Here is a 17,303-nt window from a genome sequence, read left to right on the forward strand (position 1 = left end):
TCACCGGCTCGATTCCGGTTTGGGGGACTTGCATTTCACATCCTCGTCAGAGGATATCTTTTTTTGCTTTTCCTTTTTACCTCTCACGGTTTTCTTTTTGGTATTTCGATTGGCCTCACTGGTCCATTGAGCCGGTCGCGGCATCTTTCCTTTGGCGTCTGTCATGATTGTAACCAACCCTCCTCTCCCTGATCCCTGAGCTGGCCACCTGGCCACGTTCCAGTTTTTTGTCCAATCAACTGCGGGCTTTTACCCCCCCTGATATTGACTAGCTCGTAGTCCCTGCCGGGGCCATGTTTTTCTTCTTCCCTTGCTCGCGGACGGATGCTATGCTCGGTGGGGTTGATGTATCTTTCTCAGACGTAGATTTCGATGTTTTCGCTCTTAGGGCTCGGACCTGGGTTTTGACACCCTCGAGGCCGACGTTGGTTCCTTGTTTGCCGGGATCACTTCGTTCTCTGACACTGCCGACATGCACACCTACTTTTGTCGCGGCTGAGGCTTCTTAGCAAGTGCGGCCTCCGCCTCGCAGACACCACCAGGAACGGCTTCTTTGTTAGTGGTCTGCTTGCTGGTAATGTCCAATGGCTTCATAGCCTGGACTGGAACGGAAATATCAATGAGTAGGAGGGGGGCCCTAAGATTATTGGTCCTTGCTACCACCGTTCTAAGGACGGGTGATCTGAGACCGAGGATTATTGGTGGGGTAACGGTTACGTGAATCTTGATGTTCGCTGCGGGAGCCACCGGGTATGCGGGGAGCACCTTGTCTATAGGGGCTATGTGATGGAGGGGCGAGGGTAGGTTGCTGTATGGTGAGTTAGCGAAGGTCTTGTCCTGGAGCCCTGGCACCAGTACCAGGGGTCTGGGGGCAGGATGGCTAGGCTAGTGGCGGCTGTTCATCGGGGTGGGATCTCTACCATAGCCTCCGAGCTCTTACTTAGCCATTGGAGTTCGTGACTGGGGCAAGAAGGCGTTGTTCTTCCCACCCGGCGACGCTCCTGGTCGGCCATCTCCTTCCTCCAGTTGTTGCTGCCGCTGCTCCATAGCACGGTCCCCACTCTGTGGTTGTCCATGACTATCACTAAGGTTTTGATAGAATAGAGTACAGCAGTATGAAGAGAACGCCGGGAAACAATTACAAATCCCATAAGCGTGACGCCGGCGGAGAGAGCTGGACTGTCTGGTCGACTAGATGGTGGCGGGGAATCAGTCGGTTGATGGAGAAAATCAATATAAAGGCCTGGTGTTGTCTTGCAATCGTGAGGAGTGGTATTACTCAAGGAGTTGGTCTAAGACAGCCGAGACCGGGGATGTTGCTGTGAAGTACTCTCGTGTTGGGGTTGGAACGGAGATCATTTTTCGTCGTCCATGACTTCTTTCGTAATGAAGGAGTGGATGTGTTCGAAGTGACCTCCAGGGCTGGTTCGACGACGGAGTAGTAGTACCGTGACTGCAGTATTTCATATCAAGCTGTTTGGCTGGAATCAAGACTGCTTATTTATGTACTAGTATGTTCCCAGGTTTGTTCGCTGAGTGAGTAGCTCCTCCGCTAACTATGGAGCTAGTTCTACTATATCATAGCAACCGAACATGTTCTAATACTTATAGACGTTAAACAATGAACTCAAGAAAGTGATTATGATAAAAGATGAACTATTGACGCATTCATCGCTATAAATTAAAACGCTAATGTGTTGCGGAAATTGCCAATTTGTCACCTCGCTGTGTGAACAATGAATGTCATTAAAGAAGCCGGGACATCACGACTTTGCTTTCGGATGGCGAATCATGCAATAGAGCTGCAAACGAATGAGTTAGCAAAGAAAGAAAGAAACACACGAAGTATTCACACACCTTGCAGATATCTCCTCCATCCGCACACTCAATCTCCTTGACGAGCTCAAATCCCATTTTCTCATAGATCGTCACATTCGGATATCCCTTCGAACTCTCCAAGTAACAAGAAACTCCTTCGTGATCCGCCTTCTCCATAACGCTTTCCATAAGCCGCTTTCCCACACCCATCCCGCGGGCTTCAGAACTGACACCGACCATGTTACAGAAGTAATACCCGTGTGGATCGGTCCACAGAGCCTCATGGGCCTCGTTCTGAACTTGCTTCCAGATCCAGTATCGGGAAATGTTCAGCCCGCCACGACCTAGGAAGCGGACATTATTCAAGAACTGGCGGAACGATAGGATGCACTCTTGCGCCCAGACAGACCAGGTCTGTGATGCTGACACGGACTGGGGTGAATACCACCAGCCAACCCCGACGACGGTTCCCGGTGTAAGTTGGACCTCTCCGTCGATCTTTTTGTCGTCCACAGCGTGGGTCACTTTGGCTATCGAGATGGGACAGTTACAGTTGATACCGTACTCAAAGTGCGCTGCTAGAGATGCTGCATTTCGCTGTATATTGAACTGTGCGAGACGGAGTGTAAGTATGAGTCTAAAGATGATCATGATACAAACGGGGACGAGGGCTGGGCACACCTGCGAAGGATCGTTAAATGCCCATCGGAAATAAGGGTCATCCGCGAACGCTTTCTGCACACAGTCTACAGCACCCGCGATGTCTGACTTGGCTAGTGGAACGATTTCGATTGCCATGATCGATTAATCGTATAGGGTCTCGCTCTCACTACTACGGTATTCAAATAGACCGACGAAGATTCAGAGATCAGGTTTAGAAAACCGAATACTGTTTCTACTGACTCGTATAGGTTGGGACAGTGATATGGTATAATAGTGCGAATGGAGTCGGAGTGGATAAAGGGAGAAATCCGCCATCTAAGGAGATTGGGTGTGGCTTATGCCCACTGATCGATAGGAACCAAAGAGAGGGGAGCTAGAGAGGATAGGTCTATGGGGTTGTTGCAAGCGGGTTGAGACTCTGGAAAGTAGGAATGAGGTGAAGTGAAGTTATTTCTACGGCTCTCTAAGGGGAGAAGGCTCAACCTCATATAGGGCGCCCACTCATACTCCACTGCTGCTTATCTGAGCTCTTATCACTTCGCTCGCAGCGTTGACCATGCGCCCCTAACCTGAATAGGCAGCTCCACCCGGTCGATATTTTGACCAACCGTAGCTTTACACAGCATTATGCAGTGTAATCCACGGATTTCAATGCTCGGGGTTAGTCAGGTATCTTGGTCCTTGTGATGGAGAGATTGTGCCGATAACCCAAGATATCTGCAAAATGCAAGGATACTACTTGGACAGCTTTCATCAACCCCCGCTCTGTGTTACTGAAACGCGGGGGCTCGGTGGTTCTGATTCATGAGAGGCACCAAAATATATGGGGAAGCTAAGCTAGATTAAGCAGGTTGTCGCGGTAAACTGATCGTATTGGCTCCTGTGCTGAGTAAAGCGGGTCACAAGATGCAGTCTTATCGGCAGTCGTTGATCTCAATGAATATTTAGAACAGTCGTTCTTGAGCCGAAGATCGAGCAGGGAGTGAATTATGGAGATCGATAAGAGTAGTTCATGGTTCCTGTCCACATAGCGTGTAGCTTATTTTGATCCTAGTTGTTATTGACAGGGGTTTGCTGAGTGGATCTGTGACGAGGTCCTAGCGGACTAATGTCCGCAGGGCCGGCTACAGGAGCGAGCGTACCGATCGGCTCTAAATAGATGGCCTTGAATCCAAGGCAGATAAGTTTCTTTTTTGTATTCAATTGGCCTGTCGTTCTATGCGAAAAACTAGCGTGGCCTGGTAATTGAAAGCCGAAAATAAAAGCTTGAAAGGGATCTCTGACAATCAGCTTCATCACATTATTCTCTGTTATGCCACATTTTTCACCATTGACTAGTATGCTAAGCAGGTAATATTCAAGCCCATTTACCGAGCACAGACATCAAAACAAGACCAGATACCAATGACACACCACCAGTCAATGCCTTGCCCAATTTCGCATTCAACATCTCGCCCCCTTCGATGATCCACTCCCGAGCCAGCATATCCACCACGCCAACCCAAACCAGAATCCCAGCAGAGAGAGCATCCAATGTACCCAGCACAATGAGATTACTCTTTTCATTCCCATTCCAAGAATGCAAAACGCCAAGTCCGATCGCCATTCCAATTGGAGTGATTAGAGAAAAGGCACCCGCCATCAGTGCCTTGGATGGAAAGATAGCCCCAGGAAGCGTCGCAATCCGAGCACCAAGAGCGAGACCTTCAAAGAATTGGTGGAAGACAATCACCACCAGGAGAGTTTTGTAGAATGAATCCCCAGCAACGACTAAAGTCAGACCGATCAGGATACTGTGGAAGAGAATGCCGGCTTCCATGACAAGGACCGAGAACTTTGTCGTGGGCTTTGTGGGGTCCTCGCCGTGCGAGTGGCCGAGATGTGCGATTGTCGCGTGTTGAGGGGACTGCGATCCGTTCTTGCGGGGCGCGGACTCCTCCTGACATCCAGAACCATCTGTACAAGGCGTAGAAGTGCTTTTCGCTGCACGGGCTGCCATGACTCGATGGCCGAAGTACTCGAACAAAAAGGCGAGGAATATGCCGACCATGACGATGGCGGAAGTTGTTCCTTCGTAGTCCAGCTCGCCGAGGCAGTCATTGGTGAACATCAGAGTAGCATGGGTATAAAGCTAGAAAAATTGTAAGTTTGGTTAAACAACTTGAATTCGGAGATTGGGAGTCGAGAACTTACATGAATGAATGCTGTCGAAATAATGATGCCAGTCCCGAACTGCTTGATGACGGTCATGACGACCGAGTTCACGGAAGCAAAGGGCAACTTGACCAGTAGTATTGGGGCAAATACTCCAATTGCACTTGTAGCGAGCACCACGAACAATGTTCCAATCCGAAGTGGGATGTCATAATCTCTCGTTTGTACTCCACAGGATGAAGACGACCCTTCCGATTCGCCCGCACCAACGCAGTGCCTAGATCAAAGAGAACGAATTAGCACAGATCGGATAATCACCAATCGAGAAGATTAAACTCACTCCACGCCGGCATGGAAATGGCAGTTGGTTGACGATTCCGTCGTCTCTTCTTCGCTCTCGTGATCGTGTGTTTCTTCTTCGCCAACGAGAACGTCCTCCCCACTCGAGTCGAGACAGTATCTGAAGGATGAAAGGTCAGAAAAATTATTTCGGGATCAGTGCGATTGGGGTTATCATACGTTTGACTGCCATGTGAATGGCAACCTGTATAAGCTGCAGGAATCCCGGTCGTTGGCGTAGCGGTTACAGAAACCAGCACCTCGTCTCCAGCCGAGTCAATACAATATCTGATCACAGTGTTAGATATATTCTCTGAAAATTGTAGAGAATGAATACGAACACGTCGTCTCCGTGAGCATGGCAGCCAGTGATCATCGAAGAATCACCGGTCGTCGTCGCTGTTGCAGCATATGCACGCGCAATCGCCAAGAATATGGCGACCGACTTGAAGATCTGCATTGCAATGAAACCTCGAGCAGCAGAAAACGAAACAAAAAGAAGAAAAAACTCCGAAACCGCTTTTCAAGAAGCGTTACTGCGTAGCGGAGTGAAAGACAGATCTAGGACGCTGAAAATGTGCGATTTGTCGACTTCCTATAAAGATTCCAACCTGCCACCGGGGGTCGCTTACAAGCTGACCATCGCCAAGCAAGACAGACCTTTTTCCGACCGCAGCCAAGAGCACCAAATGAGCCATTTCTCTCGGAGGGAACCGCCTTCGTAGTATTTGTCTTCTTCCAAGGTCCTCGCCAAGCATCTCTTGGCGGACTCCGCTCCTCTTGGTACTTGGCATCGGCGAGAAGTTGTGTGCCTGGCCGTGTGAAATGGGTTGTGCGGACAAGCTTCCCCCAAGGTCCTTGCTTGGCGGTGTCAGTGTCTCACCATAGAGAGCTTCGGTTGTTCGTGATCGGGTTTGATGGTGGATGGTTGCCAAGCGAGAGATGTGGTAGCGGCGAATGCGTCGAGCAACGGAGTTTCATCGAGGACCTTCGCAGCAGGTCGTCGAGATGATGAGAGAGGTTCACTTCGGTCGATAGCCTTCGAATAATATATGCAGAGGCAATGCACAAAGTCTGCAAACTAGAGATGGTGTGCCGTTGTCGTCGTTGGAACAGCAAAGGTCTCTAGAGACCACCGAAGAGAGGGAGATGAGAGTGCGAGCAGTGTGGAGGGTTATAGGGCTTATCCTTACCCGTCTTAAGTATTGATAAGACGCTAGAAAAGCTTGCGCGACGGGGGGGGATTGCGATGGAAAGTTGTCGCCCATCACGAATCGACAATCTATGGGTGTGCGGCTGAAAAGGAGAGTGTATATGTGAAGAGCAGAAGCCTGTGAAGCATATACGCAGAGATAAGAAAGGAATTGGTGATATACAACGCACCGAAACAATCATGGGTTTTGCGGTGGAGGTGGAGGTCAATTTTTGATATCTTTTGCGATGGAGGTTAGGATTGTGATTGGTGGTGTCAAGTGTAAGAACACATTCCGCAGGCGATGGAGATGTTGCTGGGGTCAGTGGGTGACGTCTGCAGTTTGGCATCGTGGTGACCATCTTGGGCTTCATCTTTCCCGATGGGGGGTTGCAAACAAAATCATCACCCACACAGTACGGATGTTAATACTAGGGCAGGTTCGAGGTCAAAAGGGTAAACTGAGAAGTGTGTGCTAACGCCTCACCAGTGGTGCAGTTGTGTAGCTCCCGCACTGCCTCCTAATCCGGGGGATGCCCTAAATAAGGTACTGGGTAGTGCATGGCTATCTCTGGGCTATGCAAAAGAAGTCACAGAGGGGTGGGTGGCACGAGTGAGACCTCCCAGTGGGAGACACCGAACTCGGGATAATGTCTTTTTTTTTTTATACTTTTTCTCCACTATTTTCTTTAGTTTCTTTTTGGAGATTGATCTAATTACCTATAATATTCTTTTTTTATTCATTGAAAATAGAATATAATTATACTAAGCTGACAATTATTGGTATATCATATTGTGATGCTGGGATGGGTTGGAGTTGAAGTCTGTACAAATCTGTAAAGTTGATCCTCGCGAACATAGCCCCACTTAACTATTCCCTGTTACGTCGGAGCGCGTTCTATCCCGCTGTATAAAATGCGTAACCACCTTCAACCTCGCAGGTCAGGCTATACTTTCGGGGGCGGGCACGAATAAGAGGTTTCGCGATCAGCCGAGTTTTGGGGCTGAAAAGGAATCAGGAGATGATGATCCCTGCAAAGAGATGCACGGCCCCTATGAGGCTCATTCTTGATTAGTTTCTAGTCTCAGTAGCTCACATGTTGGTCAATATGTGAGTTGAACTAGTAGCCAATGAATTTACAATCTACTGGTTTCATTTTTCGAGTCGGTAGCCAAAAGACTAGCTAGCATTCAACATTCATGAGTACTCTACCCAATCATTAAAAAGCAAGTCAAGTGGTATATTCCCCATGAAATCAATAGACACCTCATTCATGAACATGCGGAGGTCATCGCCAGTGTCATCATTCATGGCGACCTGGCCATCTTCACCAAAGACGAGATTATTTTCACTCAACGGATCCATGAGCTCTGGTATTTGCTGCGCGATATCGTTGAACAATGGCATTTGAACCTCTGAGCTTGCGTTATTTGGTAAGAGATGGTCTTGTGTGTCGAGTGCCAAATTCAGCGTTGGGAGCGATTCAAATCTGGTGCAAATTCGATCTAGCATCTCCAAGCAGCGTCTGGCCGAAACACTTCTCTTAGCTAATTGGCGAAAGCAGTCTCGAGCCTCAAAGACTGAATGGTGCCAAAGCGGCAGTTCCTGGTTAGATTGATATTCCGTGCCCTTGCCGAGGAATAATACTAAAATTACCAACGTGGCTTGAATCAAGCAATACGTGGCGTACCAGACCAAGTGGTATGATGCATCTTCGTAGGACATGCAGAATGTTGCAATATCGTGCACACTCTCCATGGCAACGTCCAAGGATTTCTCCTCTGCATCAAATCTGGTCGGTAGATAACTGTGGTATTTTTGACTGCCGCGCCAAAGAAGAATTCGAAGATTTTGCTCCTTCCATCGAAGGACTGAGCGTGGTCCGATGAACCAGGGTGGGCAGTCCGTCGAAGTGAAATAGCTCGGCAGTGACTTTCGCCAACTCGTCAAGTCTCGTTCGAGTAGTTCAGCCAGACGATACTCTATTCTAGACCCAGCGGTCTTTGCCGATAGATATTCGTGATATATAACGTCTGCAATTCGAGCAAGCTTGGCTTGGGCAATAATGGCGGAATAAGTTGTCGGGTACTCAACTTCTTCTGGTACAGGGAATTCAAGCGAGAGACCCTATAATCGTAAGCAAGGGGTATTCCTATCGTCTCTTGAAGGAACATTCATACCTTATCATAAATATTTCGAGGGAGGCTGATATCGATGAATCCATCTGTCATAGTTGGCGGTCGGCCAGTGGTGATATTGAAACCACTTTCGAAGCAGTACATCGTCCAGAAGAGCTGTCGCCTTCTTTCATGGCCGATGGTATTTTGAGCACAGGCCACTTCTCGATGGAGCCCAATTCCAAGAGCAAGTCGGTAAGCAAGACCAATATAGTTGTACCCGGTGTTCGTTCGGTCTTTCTTCTGGAGGTAGTTCCCGAGAAGCAGGAAGGCCTGAACAGTCTCGACGCTACCTGATTCCAGCATCTGAAGCGATAGTCCTGCTCGAGCTTTGGCGTAAAATTCCGAAGTGTCTGGATATTCGGACTCGGTGTTCGAAGAACAAAATTGACCAATAGCGAGAACAAGGTAATAGGTAACCCTCCATGGAGGGGAGGCTTTGTGTTGTGAGGAGACCCTCTCCCTGAACGTCTTCTCGTGTAAGACAGGGTAGTGAATATGATAGAGATGAAAATAAGCATCGATAAGATTGTTTGTCACGTAAGAAATGCTGAGACCAGGAGGGTCTCTGGCAAGACCGGCTTGGTGAAATTTTCTCGATCCTTTGCGTTGCTGCATTTTCATCGTTCCGGTCATTGAAGAATCTATCTCTTCCAAAAGTCGTGAACCAGAACTACTCCCTGTGATACATTATTAATCAACGAAACAATCAAAGCTTTCTCGCGCGTTCTACTCACCAAGATACCCCGCCTCGGTGGTCGAGAGCGTGGCCATGCCATCCGTGGGAGAGAGAGACCCTTCATTCCATTCATAGCTATCTGGAGTAGCCTCATCGCTCTTATCAAATTGATGACCGGAATCGAAAGCATCGACGTGCTCTTCGAGGGCGGATTCGTTGGTATGCTCCGCTAGCGCAGCTTCGATGTTCAAATCGGGATTGAGCGACTGAAGGAGTGATCGGAGCTGAGTGCACCGATACTCAGCAGTATCGAGATTTCTCCGAGTTAGCGGAGTACGATACGGGGGCCCTTCAAAACTACATGTCTTCCCCGTCTTTTCACAAAATGAGCATGGGCCGTTCTCGCCGGAGTGCAGACACCGGCTCTTGCGCTTTTGACAGTTCGTACAAGCTCGTGCTGCAGGTGCAAGGGTATTTTTCCGTACAGAACGTCTCATGATATAAGGGCCTATATCATTCGCGAGGTCCTTAGTATAGAATTACACAGATGCATGTCATTCAAGGCCTGAAGGACGATGTTGGCAGGCATTTCGTCATTGGATGCGGAATGTCGGAGCACAGCCGGCCGATGACGGACTTTACCCCAACATTCAATCGGTGGCGCGGGGTACGATACGGCAATTTCAACTCAGCTAAATAAACATCTATAATAGTATTTATGCATTCTAAACCTGAATATACTTCAAAAATTCATATAATCGAGAAATATGTTTTTGATAATTCAAACTTTTTTCAAGCGGAATTTTGATTGACTTCCACTGTCGGTTGGAACGCAATCCAGGCGAAGTCGACAAGAGAAATGTAGTACATTATCATTCAATTATTTAGAGTGCAATGGCCCCTCCATCAACGACAATGTCTGCCCCATTGATATATGAAGAGCTCGCACTGCTAAGAAAGACGACTGCTCCGGCGACCTCCGATGGGCTACCCATTCGACCCATAGGATTGCGCTGGCGCCAAATTTCTCGATGCGGAGCAATTCCGTCACCCTCATTAAGGATTGTATCCATATACCCAGGGCTCACGCTATTGACGCGAATGCCATATCGGGCCCATTCAGCAGCAAGGGAGCTTTTCAACATCAAGAGAGCCGATTTGCTCACGTTATATGCGACTTGTGGTTGGGGAAAGTTGACGCGGTGTGCAGATATGCTTGAGATGAACGTGATTGAACCTCCGGATCCTTGCTTGACCATCTGTCGAGCGGCGGCCTGGGCGCAGATGAATGCACCTGTAGTGTTGATATCCAGCATCTTTCGCCATGAGGATATGGGCATCTCAAGAGACTCAATAACACCGACGATACCAGCAAACGAGACCAGTATATCGACTGAATCTAGGACGCGGGCTGTCTCGTCTACCGCGGTACTGACAGCTTCTTCGTCCGTAATGTCGACTTTTTGGTATTTGATTTTGGTTTCAGGGAATTTAGCTCGCAGTTGAGCGATCTCCTTCTCGGAATTTGCAGGGTTGATATCAAAGATCATAAGCCCCTGAAGACCATGCTCGAGGAGGGCATTGCATCCTTGAAGACCAAGAGTTCCGGCACCACCAGTAACAATCGCATTTCCTCGGACAGAAAACCGCTTCTCGGCACCAACAGCGGGGTCGCCTTCGAACGTCGATGCAGGAGCGGGGGTCATAGATGAGGGACTGCCATCGCTAAAAGCCATCGACGGGACTATACGAGAAGTAAGGTCTTCTCGACTAGGTAAGACCGTCATGTTGAGAGGTTTAGCTACTGAGTCGTATGACAAGGGTAGAATGGCGAAGGCTAGATTGCAAGCAGCATGGATGTGTAAGGTTGGAGTGATCAGAGGCCCGTGGCAAAAGGCTAAATAGCCAGCCACTAGGTCGTTTGAAACCGGGCAACATGGTATCGGCGGATCAAAAGAAGCCGTCGGCCAGTAGAAATCCGAACTAGAACTGTATTCTGCGAGGATGCAGCTTTTGGTCAATCCAGGCGGAGAGCTCCACTTATGTCGGGACACTGTCGACCGAAGGATATCGACAAACAGCATCAAGCTACATACTAAAAGCTAAATCATGTTAATTTGAATATCGGAGTCATGATGGCCGACATACTACGTTCGGCACGAGTTGGTAGATGCAAACCCCCGTTCCTGGTTCACTAGATCCGAGATCGGCAATGGGGTATTTTATCTTCTTGCTTATTTTGGATGACTCGCCTGCTGGTCTACTTCACCCCTTGTCAGACATAGTTTTCTACTATATTCATTTTTTGGTAAAACATTCAATATTTTTAATTCGATCATTAGACTCATCAGCTCTGCAATGTCGTCTAACGAAGAAATAGGCAGTTCTCATGATGATGCCGGTCAGTGATGAAGCCCCAAGCAGCAGTGAAAAGCGCCATATCTCTCTTAATAACTCATTTTTAGGCTATCGAGGAATCATTAAACAACCTTACATATTCTTCTTAGCATTTTTCTCCAGCATTGGTGGAATGCTTTTCGGGTAAGTCATTTGTCAAATTCATTACAACTATTATGACTAAATCCATATTATGGCCGAAATAGATATGACCAGGGAGTAATTAGTGGTGTGCTAGTGATGAACAATTTTGTCTGTCTCCATTGCGCCCTAGCTTCAAATGTCAGGAATCTCTAACATACAAGTCTAGGGAAAACAATTTCCTGTCCTTGCCGCCAACGCCACTCTTCAAGGATGGATGGTCTCTATTTTGACCCTTGGAGCCATGATAGGTGCACTGGCAAACGGACCTATTGCGGATCGCTTGTCCCGAAGATGGTCCATTCTTTTAGCCAACAGTATCTTTCTGGTCGGATCCATTATACAAGCTGCGTCTGTCAATACCGCAATGCTGTTTATCGGTCGTTTCATCGCGGGTTTAGCTATCGGTCAGCTCTCAATGGTTATTCCGCTGTATATCAGTGAACTTTCGCCAGCGAATCTTCGAGGGAGTCTCATATCTCTGCAACAGGCTAGTATCACTTTGGGAATCATGGTTGCATTTTGGCTTGATTATGGCACGACAAATATTGGGGGAACTGGAGATGGACAAAGTCCAATTGCCTGGAGATTACCTCTCGCTTTGCAGTGTGTGCCGTCATTAATTCTAGCCAGCGGGACATTCTTTCTGCCATACAGCCCCCGGTGGCTTCTTATGAAAGGTGTGTCAAAACTATCCACTATGCTGAATATCTGACTCTGCTAATATTTTGTTTTGTTTTTTTTTAAAAAAAAATAGATCGCGAAGAAGAGGCACGCGCGACCCTGGTTCGCATCCGCCAAGTGTCTGAGAATAGTCCTTGTATTGAATCAGAGCTACTCGAGATCAAGGCCGCTGCCATATTCGACAATGAAACGTCTGATTTGCTTTATCCAAATGCAAATACTAATATCCAGCTCACCATTGAGAGATATAAAGCTCTTTTCACTGTTGGACATCTACGCCGCCGTTTAGTTATTGCCTGCACGATGCAAGTTATTCAACAGTTCACGGGGATCAATGCGATTATCTACTACGCGCCGCAGATCTTTCGGAACATTGGTCTCTCGGGAAATTCCGTTGATCTTCTCGCTACGGGGGTAATTGGTGTCGTCAATTTTTTGTCTACCATACCGGCAATCATGTACATGGACCGGTGGGGCCGCAGAAAGGTACTCATTATCGGCGGCATTGGGATGGGAATTTCTCAGCTCATCGTCGGCACTATATACGCCGTCTATAAGGACTCTTGGGCAAGTCATAAGTCGGCTGGATGGGCAGCCGCGAGTTTCGTTTGGATTTATATTGCCAACTTTGCGTTCAGCATTGGGTGTACTAATTGGATTATACCTTCGGAGATCTTTAGCCCTGGGGTTCGGGCACAGGGTGTCGGAATTGCGATTGGAGTCAACTGGCTCAGCAATGTAAGTCACAACAATTATGAAAAGCGAGAACTGTACTAATATACTTGATTTAGTTCGTTGTCGCCCTTATTACTCCCAAAATGCTTCAAAGTATTACATTCGGAACGTTTTATTTCTTCCTCGGTGAGCCTCCAAAATCCCCAACCCTAAAGAAAGTGTACTAAAAATGGGTAGCATTCTGTATTGGTCTAATATTTTGGACCTTTTTCATGCTTCCGGAGACGAAAGGTGTTGGAATTGAAGAGATGGATAAATTGTTCGGAGGTAACCAAGGTGAAGCCGATATCAATCGAATGCGGGACATCAGGGGAAGGCTGGGACTTGACTCTGGAGACATGGAAATTTCGAAAGATCTTTATCCTGAGGTGTCCCAAATCGAAAAGGTGTAGATGGGTTCATTCTAAATAGAAAGGTCGAGCAAACATAACGACTCTCAATTTTTTATCAGAATTGATGATATTTGAAGATAGTCGATTGGTAAATAGATCCTTGGATTTAAAAACTCAGTGAAAATAAACCTTGGGACGATAAAATGCGACTTCTCGATTTCACGCAGCCTGGACAATGTCCAAGCAGCTGGAAGTAGTCTGTATTTTGTGATGGACTTACGGATGATAGTCAACTCTGATAATACTCAATCTTCAAAGGTCTCGTGGCAAATGATTTAATAAGTAATTTTGAAATAAAGTACCACTCATTTACCTGGACATTATGAAAGTACTTCACTGAGAAAAGCATTTTATTTATCTACCTAATCACAGTTATCTATAGTCTATGTCTTCTATGACTGCTCTTTTGCGCGACTAATCAAGGCAAAACATAGCCTCCATCAATAAGCACGTCACTGCCGGTCATATAGGTAGAGGCATCACTTGCCAAATAGAGATACAAGCCCTTGATCTCCTTGGTATGACCTTGTCGTCCTAGAGATGACATGCGGTATGCCTCATTAATGCAGCCAGGGCTAGCACCCATTTTGGTATCGAAGAAGCCGGGGGAGACAATGTTCACACGAGCAAATTCTCTCCATTCGCGAGCAAGTGACTTTCCAAAGTGGGTGACAAAGGCTTTGGTGGCATTGTAAACAGGTTGATCAACGGGAACGTTGACAATTTTCGCACTCATGCTAGATGTGAGAATGAGATTTCCAAAGCCCTGGCGTTTGAAAACTTCACCCACAAACTTGGAGCAATAGACAATACCGTCAACTGGAGATAGTTAGAAGTGATCTTGATCTGAATGACGAGTTTTGCCTACCATTGACAGTCATCTGCTTGTGATATTCTTCCAAGGTCTGCTCCAGGATGGGCTTCGAGATTGCCATTCCTATAGAAAATAGTCAGAATACACTTATATCTCTTTTTGCGTCCAGAAGCTCACCAGCATTAGCGACGAAGACATCGATTTTTCCAAAGTCTTTCACCACCTCAGTGATGCTCTTCTGCACAGAATCGGCATTCGAGACATCGACCTTGTATGCCTGAGTTTTGATACTGTGAGAAGTAGCAAATTCTTGTGCCATTTTAATGGCAGCCTCATTCCTATGGATCTTTGTTAAAAATAGTCCGTTGGCAGAGTTTGTTCAAACTTACGAATTGTACCAAAATGCGACATGAGCGCCGGCCTCTGCCATCGCCTCAGCAACGGCCAGACCGATCCCATCCCCCGCGCCATTTACAATCACCACCTTACCCTTTAAGCTGAGTTGGTCAAAAACATTGGTAGGTGTGTTAGGGAAAGGGCGAGGGAACCCGTCACGGACTTGGGCGCAATCCTGAGAGTTCATAGACATGTTGGGAGGTTGTAATTAGAAATATGGTATGCTGGAATTCGGCCCTGGATGAATGCCGTACCTGGTCCCTTTTAAGTCTCGGCTATTAGAGCAACAGGTCGTAGAGTCGGGTGACAAAAGCCCGCTTCGGCGCGTTGTCACCCGACATAATGATGTAGCATCGCGTTACCCCACACCCCGCACTAATCTAAAGAGAGGCCTCGGTTTCGCTCCATTTAAATACAGATGGCTTTACTTCTTACACAGGAACAGAACTATTTATTCTTTTAAAATCAAGATGAGAATATCCATGTATTCCTACCACCAGAAATGTATTAACCTCTTAAATGAACATTGCAATTGACGGCGGGCCATTTTCAAATTTAACCGACCGGAGCCGATTGGAAGGTATGTATAAATATGGGCAAATTTCTACAGCTCATCAATTTATGAAGTGAATTGACCATTTAGCTTCATCCACAATAATATTTGACGAAAGACTTGCAAATTCATTTCTCTTTGATAGTGTTGACCTGGATCACAGATCGTTGATCTCAGCCGGTTAATTAGCCGAGGCCAGAGTTTTGTTGGATACAGGCGACAGAGGGCTTGAAGATTTTTTTGAAATTACAATATGAACTTGAAGAATTCCAAGGTTTTCTCTAAAAATATTACCGAGCTTTGACTTATATTCTTCTGGTGGAATTGTTGGTGGAAAAGCCTGAACGGACCGAGGATCGTCGCTCGAGCTGAGAGCAATATTTTCCTTCGATATTTCAAGTTCCACGATAGTTCATACAATCTGAGCTCCAACTTCTTTGACAATATTTTTAGAATCTTAATGAATTCATTTACGAGCGATTACTTGATGACCTAGGTATTCGATGCGATTGGGCATAGAAAGAATTTTGGAAACCAGATCAGCAAATCTATTGCCACTTTATAAGATCTATACAATAAAAGAATCCCAGTCTATAACGCCATATACATGCCACGTCTAGTTCATCATTCCATCAAGTGCAAATTTATGCAGAAGCACAGTGACCACCGTCAACACGCAGGTCGGCACCAGTCATCCAGGCGCTGGCATCGGTAAGCATGTAAATGGTGGGTCCCTTGAAGTCCTCTGGGGCACCCAGGCGACCGAGAAGAGCTCCGCGCATCCAAGTCTCCTCGACCTCCGGCTTCTCCTTCAGAAGGGCATCGGTCATAGAAGTGCGGATATACTAATTGCGCTATTAGTATTATATATAAGTGTTGGATTTTAGAGAAACTCACTCCAGCGGACAGGGTGTTAACGCGGATGTTGTGCTGGCCCCATTCCTGAGCGACTGATCGGCACATCTGGTGGACAGCGGCCTTGGAGGAGTTGTAGGCGGTGCAAGTGAGACCCTAAAATAAAGGAAAATCGTTAGCACTCTGATTTTATCTGTAGAATTTTTTGGAAATACTCACGCGGTTGGCAATCTGGCCGGACATCGAGGCAATCATCACAATGCTACCGGGTGCCTTCTGCTCAACGAGAATACGCGAGAAGTGCTTGGCGGGGATGAACGTTCCGAGGACACTAGAAGAGATAATGATTAGTATTCTGGTTCGAGTAATTTCATCGACGTCTTCAGGGTCGCCTTACTTGACATCCAGCATCTTGCGATATCCTTCAACGGGGTAGTCGAGAGCAGGTACCATCTGTTGGATACCGGCGCATGTGATAAGACCGCGCATGGGCATGTTGCGTTGCGAAGCTTGCGCGGCGATATTTTCGAGGATCTCCTTGGTCGCGGCCTCATCTGTGATGTCGCACTTGGTGTAGGTCGCCTGCAGACCGCGAGAAGTGGCCAGCTTCTGAACAGCAACCCACTCTTCGGGACTGGGCTCAGAGAGGAGATCCAGGCAAGCAACATCACCACCGGCTTCAAGGACAGCAGTGGTCAGGGTCATGCCGAGTCCACGACCACCTCCAGTGATGACGACTGTGCGACCGCGGAGGGAGAAGAGTTCATTGGTGGGCGCGAATGCGGCCGGAGTCTCGTAGGACTCTGGCACGACTGCCGGGAGTGTGTGGTCGAGGGTGGTGTTGGAGATAGAAGGAGCCATTTTGGGAGGTAAGATTGAAGGAAAAAACTTTGAAAGATGTCAATTGCTATGTTTTGGGAATGTGCACTTCATATAGGGCAGATTTTCCTGATGCAATGCAACACCAAAGCACCCACAGCTGGCCATGGTGCAGAGTGGTTATACATTGCCCAACTAGGGAAGTTTTGGGTTGGAGAACCACAGTGGAACGCTTGCCAAAGCAATCAATTTGCCTAAGCTCCAATTTCCAGACTCCTTCTCCCGAGTCCGACAAATCATGCCGATTATCGCTGGCACCGGCCCGGCCGATAGTGGGGTTTCTGGAAGTGCATATGGTTACGCTTTATGGTAATTCATGGGGTTGCTCAAGGGGCGCGGGCATGGGGTAAACCGAGATGGAGAAGACGGGCTGGGACATAGGGCTGCGAGACAGAGGCGAGATAACCAGAAGGCAAGGAATCAGCGAGGCGTAC

The 17,303-nt window shown here is 47.4% G+C and overlaps 8 protein-coding genes across 8 annotated transcripts; 1 reads left to right on the forward strand and 7 right to left on the reverse strand.

Annotated features, from left to right (window-relative positions):
• Nucleotides 1–480: 480 nt before the first annotated feature.
• On the reverse strand, nucleotides 481–1,076 carry N7533_013773 (uncharacterized protein; the record flags this gene model as incomplete). The annotated part of the gene is made up of 2 exons (XM_057110423.1): nucleotides 481–770; nucleotides 941–1,076. 2 exons carry the CDS (start codon nucleotides 1,074–1,076, stop codon nucleotides 481–483), a joined length of 426 nt encoding a protein of 141 aa, XP_056953125.1.
• A 687-nt stretch (nucleotides 1,077–1,763) lies between these two features.
• N7533_013774 (GNAT family N-acetyltransferase) lies at nucleotides 1,764–2,616 on the reverse strand (the record flags this gene model as incomplete). The annotated part of the gene is made up of 2 exons (XM_057110424.1): nucleotides 1,764–1,802; nucleotides 1,858–2,616. The coding sequence occupies 2 exons, from the start codon at nucleotides 2,614–2,616 to the stop codon at nucleotides 1,764–1,766; spliced, it is 798 nt and encodes a 265-aa protein (XP_056953126.1).
• A 1,222-nt stretch (nucleotides 2,617–3,838) lies between these two features.
• Nucleotides 3,839–5,434, reverse strand: zrfC (putative ZIP Zinc transporter; the record flags this gene model as incomplete). Its single annotated transcript, XM_057110425.1, has 5 exons — nucleotides 3,839–4,612; nucleotides 4,675–4,912; nucleotides 4,976–5,095; nucleotides 5,155–5,262; nucleotides 5,316–5,434. The coding sequence occupies 5 exons, from the start codon at nucleotides 5,432–5,434 to the stop codon at nucleotides 3,839–3,841; spliced, it is 1,359 nt and encodes a 452-aa protein (XP_056953127.1).
• Nucleotides 5,435–7,364: 1,930 nt separating this feature from the next.
• On the reverse strand, nucleotides 7,365–9,520 carry N7533_013776 (Zn(II)2Cys6 transcription factor; the record flags this gene model as incomplete). Its single annotated transcript, XM_057110426.1, has 3 exons — nucleotides 7,365–8,294; nucleotides 8,348–9,024; nucleotides 9,082–9,520. 3 exons carry the CDS (start codon nucleotides 9,518–9,520, stop codon nucleotides 7,365–7,367), a joined length of 2,046 nt encoding a protein of 681 aa, XP_056953128.1.
• Nucleotides 9,521–9,907: 387 nt separating this feature from the next.
• Nucleotides 9,908–10,810, reverse strand: N7533_013777 (oxidoreductase, short chain dehydrogenase/reductase family; the record flags this gene model as incomplete). Its single annotated transcript, XM_057110427.1, has 1 exon — nucleotides 9,908–10,810. One exon carries the CDS (start codon nucleotides 10,808–10,810, stop codon nucleotides 9,908–9,910), a length of 903 nt encoding a protein of 300 aa, XP_056953129.1.
• A 1,118-nt stretch (nucleotides 10,811–11,928) lies between these two features.
• On the forward strand, nucleotides 11,929–13,372 carry N7533_013778 (sugar porter family MFS transporter; the record flags this gene model as incomplete). The annotated part of the gene is made up of 4 exons (XM_057110428.1): nucleotides 11,929–12,241; nucleotides 12,319–12,983; nucleotides 13,037–13,106; nucleotides 13,158–13,372. 4 exons carry the CDS (start codon nucleotides 11,929–11,931, stop codon nucleotides 13,370–13,372), a joined length of 1,263 nt encoding a protein of 420 aa, XP_056953130.1.
• Nucleotides 13,373–13,790: 418 nt separating this feature from the next.
• Nucleotides 13,791–14,775, reverse strand: N7533_013779 (short-chain dehydrogenase; the record flags this gene model as incomplete). The annotated part of the gene is made up of 4 exons (XM_057110429.1): nucleotides 13,791–14,191; nucleotides 14,241–14,309; nucleotides 14,364–14,524; nucleotides 14,576–14,775. The coding sequence occupies 4 exons, from the start codon at nucleotides 14,773–14,775 to the stop codon at nucleotides 13,791–13,793; spliced, it is 831 nt and encodes a 276-aa protein (XP_056953131.1).
• A 1,004-nt stretch (nucleotides 14,776–15,779) lies between these two features.
• Nucleotides 15,780–16,851, reverse strand: N7533_013780 (uncharacterized protein; the record flags this gene model as incomplete). The annotated part of the gene is made up of 4 exons (XM_057110430.1): nucleotides 15,780–15,980; nucleotides 16,033–16,146; nucleotides 16,210–16,321; nucleotides 16,388–16,851. 4 exons carry the CDS (start codon nucleotides 16,849–16,851, stop codon nucleotides 15,780–15,782), a joined length of 891 nt encoding a protein of 296 aa, XP_056953132.1.
• Between the last annotated feature and the right edge of the window lie 452 nt (nucleotides 16,852–17,303).

Source organism: Penicillium manginii, assembly GCF_028828005.1.
Source record: "Penicillium manginii strain IBT 31320 chromosome Unknown utg000011l:1.0-1395921.0:1.0-1396616.0, whole genome shotgun sequence".
In the NCBI taxonomy this organism is placed as follows: domain Eukaryota; kingdom Fungi; phylum Ascomycota; class Eurotiomycetes; order Eurotiales; family Aspergillaceae; genus Penicillium; species Penicillium manginii.